Source organism: Sinocyclocheilus rhinocerous, unplaced genomic scaffold (assembly GCF_001515625.1).
Source record: "Sinocyclocheilus rhinocerous isolate Xijiao unplaced genomic scaffold, SAMN03320098_v1.1 scaffold8, whole genome shotgun sequence".
Lineage (NCBI taxonomy): Eukaryota > Metazoa > Chordata > Actinopteri > Cypriniformes > Cyprinidae > Sinocyclocheilus > Sinocyclocheilus rhinocerous.
The window spans coordinates 268615-274003 of record NW_015666800.1 but is presented as its reverse complement, the minus strand read 5'-3'; the positions used below and the strand labels follow the sequence as shown (position 1 = coordinate 274003).

Sequence of the window (5389 nt, the reverse complement as noted above, 5' to 3'; positions counted from 1 at the left end):
TACTTTCTTAATCAGCTAATACTGCGGCCTGTGCCAGCTTCTTTAGTTTGCCCAATAGCTCATGTTATCTTGCACACCTAGTTTGTTTACAGCTTTCCAAATGTAATTGAGACCACACCAATTGGCTGGTAGGAACTGACTTGGCGTTGAAAGGCGAAATCCTCTCATGTTACTGGGGTTTGATTTTTTCCAAACTTCGATCCTAACTTTCACAGGTTCGGAAAGCAACAGAAAGAATGACCTACTTTGGAAACTGCAGGCTGTTCTGCCCTGTATAAGCGGTATGCATAAAAAAAAAAAGATTTCAAATGTCTTCCATTTTCTCTAGCACACCGCAAAGTACACGGAAGTACAGAGGTCAGCCATTTGCTTGAGTCGGAGTCATTAATGCATTTCAGTAGTCAAAATAATATTTTTTCAGTGTAAGTATTCAAGTACAGACAAAATGGCCTTGAAGTTTCTTTATTTTCCATGCACACAGACATTGACAGCGGCAGTCATTTTTAAATACATAATTGATTACAAAACATTCTCTAATGCAGAACGTTCATAAGTTTGAGTTTTAATTCCACAGAAAAGGCGAAAAACCAAAACACGAATATGTTCACTTTATTTAGGGACCCAAAATGCAGCCTGTCCAGATCCCAGTGCATACAGTGACACAAAAAGTGTGTTTATCTCTTAATTGGTGGGATGAGAACCATCCGCTCCATTGTGCTGGCCTGTCTCTGCATTTCCACTCTCATATTTTGCCTCAATCGTTCCAGCTGCCACTGCAGTATAGCCTCCCTCTCCCTCAGCTCATCCAGAGCTGTCGATGCCTGGAGCTTCCCAGCTGTCACTTCCAGGCCAGGTTCTCCGGTGTGGAACCTGTGAGGTGGCTTTGTGGGCTGTGAATCCTGGAGACATGGCAAAAAGCCTCTTGATGTGATTGCGGAGGTGTTAGTAAGACGGAGACCCTCTAAATAGCCTGAAACCTTCTTCTCCACCTTCATTCTCTGACTTTCAGAAAGCCGAGAAGCCCCTTGACGTCCCCCCTAATGAGAACGAAAGCTTGCTAAGACTAATGATTTCAACAGACTGGAATACTGATCGAACATCAAATGGATACTAATATCAAAAAGGAAGGTATTGCGGTAACCCAGATAATCAAGTACATGGGAGTAGAAATGTCAGTGTATATCTCTTGCATCACTAGGAATGTGTTTAGAATTGACGTGAAGAAATTTCAGTCCGAGAATAAGACCTCAGCTATGGCAGGCGGTCATTTATCATAACAGGTTAGACCTGTGGTTGTACCACATCACAAAGACCACCTAATTATCCACCGCACCAACCACGTTGAATTTTCATACAATGTAGTGTAATTTATTCCGGTAATAAAAGAATACAATGATGAGATGACCTAGTTTTTATAATTATTTTAGCACTATCCTCCCTCATTACAGAGATATTAAAACATCTCTCGAATCTGCTGGAAGAACCTTTGAACAGGTAATAAAACATGATGAGGAAAGTTCCACATGCACAGAACAAATGAGGAATTGGTGCCTATGGAAACCCAAAGAAAAGGAATACTAATAATGATGATTATTATTATTATTAATTTAATTATGGTCATTATGGTATTTAGATAATTGTTTTAAGACCTATTAATAATAATAATAATAATAATAATATGTTATGTTATAATAATAATAAAAATAAGTTATTATTATTGTTCTGAATATTATTATTGTTGTTGTTGTTACTATTATTTATAATAATAATAATAATAATAAGTCATTAAACAATTATCTAAATACTACAATAATTATTAGTAATATGAGCATATAATTATTAATAATAATAAATACAATTTTAATAATAATTAATATTTTCTTTGTCACTTCTTTTTTTATGTACACATACTGTTGCTTTGCCAATATTCTACGTAAAATAAAAGTACTTCGAAAAACTCTAAACTGGAAGGTAACAGGAAATAAAGGATGATGTGATGAACATATCAATGTGGTGGGACTGAGTTTATATAAATCTTAAAACTTAAGACTGTCAACATCTCAAGCACCAAAACTGACAGCGCTTGAATTTGAAAACTTTATAAACTTCAGGTAGTGAAATCCTAACCTTATTATAAGTTGAAGCCTTCCCATCGGCACTTATGTGGGTGGATCTTACCTACTGGCTGGTCATTACCTGTGAGGTGAGTGTGAGAGTGGACTGCTCTATTCTTCTGGCTCTCAGTTCTGTCTGCAGCCTTAGCAACATCTTGTCAAGTCGTCTGACTGCTCTCCTGGTCTCGTCTCCGTGGGGACACCTCACCGTGACAGCCCACTCCCCTGGTGACCAATCGGCAGGATCGACCTCGGACGCATCAGCGAGGGAGCTGTCGATCACGCTGTCCTGCATAGAGACAAAGGCATAAGTGCAACAGGTCAGGAGCCCTTCTGAGACAATTGAGATGTACTGTGCTCAAGCCATGCCAGCGAGCTCTGCTAAAAGAATTATATAGTCTTTGGATTCATTTACTAAAGAGCTATCAGTTGACTTTGTTTTCTGCTAGTTCTCATTTACAATCAGAACATGCATACTGTGTAGTTTGTTTTTGTCAGGTTTCTCTTTAATGTGCAATCAATCACAATTTAACTCGATTTTTATTTTTTTCTGAGGAAAAAGGGTGGTGCTTAGCTATGCGAAAAATGAAAAGGGTGTTTTCAGACCTACACTGTATGTTGTTTATTTTGTTCTGAAACACACTGAATTAAAGTGCAACAGTGACCGGCCAGTTTCTCAGTGTTTACCAGAAATCCCATAGGGATTAAAAAAAATAAATAAAAGGCTTAGTTAAAACATTTTAAGTCAAGAGCCAAACCAACCAGTTACAGGGTGAATCATAACATTACAAACATTGATTTAATGCAAAAAAGTACTTGGAGAATCAAATAAAAAGACAATGCTGTGTAAATAAAGATACAATAAATCCCATGAAGTTCTGTGAATGACAATCACATTAAAAACGACAGAAAAATAAAACTATTTATTTAAAGTTGCTTATGTCGTATATACAAACAATCTATTTCAAGTTTATTGCAGAATGTGCATATGAATACAAATATTTAATTTGAGACTGGGGACACTGATTATGTTATGTAATTTGCAGTGCTTCATGAAAGTGGTTGGTCGCTGAAGAGGTTTTTTTTGCTCACTGTGTTTCTCTTGCTGGAGATTATCATGGGGAAAAAATAGTTAAAAATCATTAAAAAAAGAAAATGAATGGGATTTTTTACCACCAGAACCGAATGTTGCATTCTGTTTTGTTCACTTTCACAAGGTGAAAATGTGTTTATAAAAGTAAAATATGAGCAAACTGTCCACTTCCTGATCAAAACGTCTGAGCGTGAGCTACGTTGTTGTATGGGAAACACATCTCAGATTGTGATTGCTGTGTGCATTTAAGTAAGACCAAACTAATAGGAAAAACACACCATGTTTTGAATCACATGTTCCAACAAACAGGTGTGAATACAAAAGTAAAAAAAAAAAAAAAAAAAGCTGCACAATTTGAGGTATCACTCATGTTTGGGCAACAAACAGTTTGGGACAAATTTGGAATGACAAATTTGCTGAAGTTTAATACATGGTGTAAAAGCCCATTCACACCAAGAATGATAACTATTTTGAATTTGAACGTTTACTAAAACTTTACAGTTATAGTTAAGGTTAAAATGTGTGAACAGGCCTTAAGGAGTTTAAAATAAACTAATAGCCCTACGTATGAGCAATAATAACAGCAAGCACCACTGATCGTTTTCTTGTTAAAACAGTTCAGCTACAAAATGTCCCGACACTTCAGAATAACTCAGTGAAAGTGTTTTGGGTAGATGATCCAGTTCGCTCAAAGTCAGACTTTGTGCAAGCACCTGCAAAGAAAATAAATTCTTTAAGAACCTGTGCTAATCAACAGCAGCTCAACCAATAGCTGAAGCTTAAGAGCTGCTTCCATCACCCTTGTGTGGACGATGACAAAACAATCCTGCCCAAATAGCACTCCATCCACAAAATATTTGGCTTTCATCAATAGCTATAGATTTCCCGTTGTTGCAGTGGGCATGCTATTTGATTTCCATTCCCCTTCTTCCTGTTCTTTGGACCGGGAAACTTTTGTCTGCGTTTCAAAAGTCTAGACTGAATTTCTCACTAAAAGGCTCCAAAAATTGAATTAACAGGGTTTCGAGTATTTCCTCAACTCAATTTGATAGAGGATATTATAATTCATTGAAACCCCACAATGCGCTTTATTCTGATTGTGCATCTTATATCGACTTATATTGAGGCTCAACATAAAAGAACCACAGAAAAAGTAATCATTTCAATAGTATGATGTGCTGGAAGTGGGAAAACAAAAAGCCCTCCTCCATTTGTCCGACTCAAAGACACCCATGAGCTCACCACTCTTACTGAATAGCAGTTAAAACATCCCTTTTTAACTTCAAAATGCACACTGAGAGTGAAAAATGAAGCCCCTGCCAAGTGCTCAGGACCCTCTTCTGCTAGCAGGAGACTTCTATATAACTTCATTTCAAATTGGAGAGGTGCCAGTGTGAGTGAGGGCTCTTGTCTGCCAGATTCAGAGTCCTGGAGCGCCAGTGCATCACTGTCAGTGACAACTCAAAGCTAGGCAAGGTAACTGCTTGCAGACCGGCAGTCTGGCTCTCAAACAACTGTAGGGTAATATACATATTAGATTTAGCGTCATTGGTAACTTTTCAGAGTAAATTAATTTGGTGGTGCTGAAAATCTCACACATCTGTCTGGTAGGCTTGCCGCGATAGACTGTGTTTTCGGTTATACCGGTGTTAAGCCGCAACACCGGTTATGTCATTTGCCTACTGCGGCACCGCCCCCCACCGTCGTTTAGATTTTTTTTATAGTAACAAAAATCATTTAGCCTAGTTCAGTTAGAGGACAGACACTTTTAAAAACTAAACGTTCAATGCAGCGTGCCGAACTGTGCGCGAACGACAGTGCACTACTGAGCAGGAGTCCGATTTTATTTATCACGTGAAGAGAGTGAGTCGAGCTGACTGACAAGAGTGAGGTGAGAAAGACATGACGATGGCAGAAGATTGTTTAGAAAGGAAACGCAAAGGCACCTGTTTGGCAATATTTTAGATTTTGAAAAGCCTATTGACTGGAAGTTTTTTTAAAACATTAGTTTCTTATTTATTTGGTTCCACAGTATATGCCGTGCCTCCAAGCTTTCTTATTCGTTTTGCTAATAAACGTTCTATGTTTCTTATTTATTTGGTTCCACAGTGTTTGCTGATTTTCTTTTTGTTTTTGCAGTTTTATATACCTATTTAAACTTTGTGTAGTAAGTAATTTGTTA

At 37.6% G+C, this 5389-nt stretch overlaps 1 protein-coding gene across 3 annotated transcripts in view; it reads right to left on the bottom strand.

Moving 5' to 3' along the window:
* Positions 1–446: 446 nt before the first annotated feature.
* Positions 447–5389, bottom strand: part of LOC107733103 (uncharacterized protein C14orf80 homolog) — a 12591-nt gene continuing 7648 nt past the window's right edge. For 2 of the 3 annotated variants that reach the window (XM_016544595.1, XM_016544596.1), the window contains exons 7-8: positions 2197–2403; positions 447–1037 (exon numbers count right to left, since the gene is read on the bottom strand). In XM_016544595.1, coding sequence (XP_016400081.1) covers positions 675–1037; positions 2197–2403 — 570 coding nt within the window. In that variant the 3' untranslated portion in view covers positions 447–674. The remainder of the gene's footprint in view (positions 1038–2196; positions 2404–5389) is intronic. The other variant, XM_016544597.1, reaches the window with a different exon arrangement.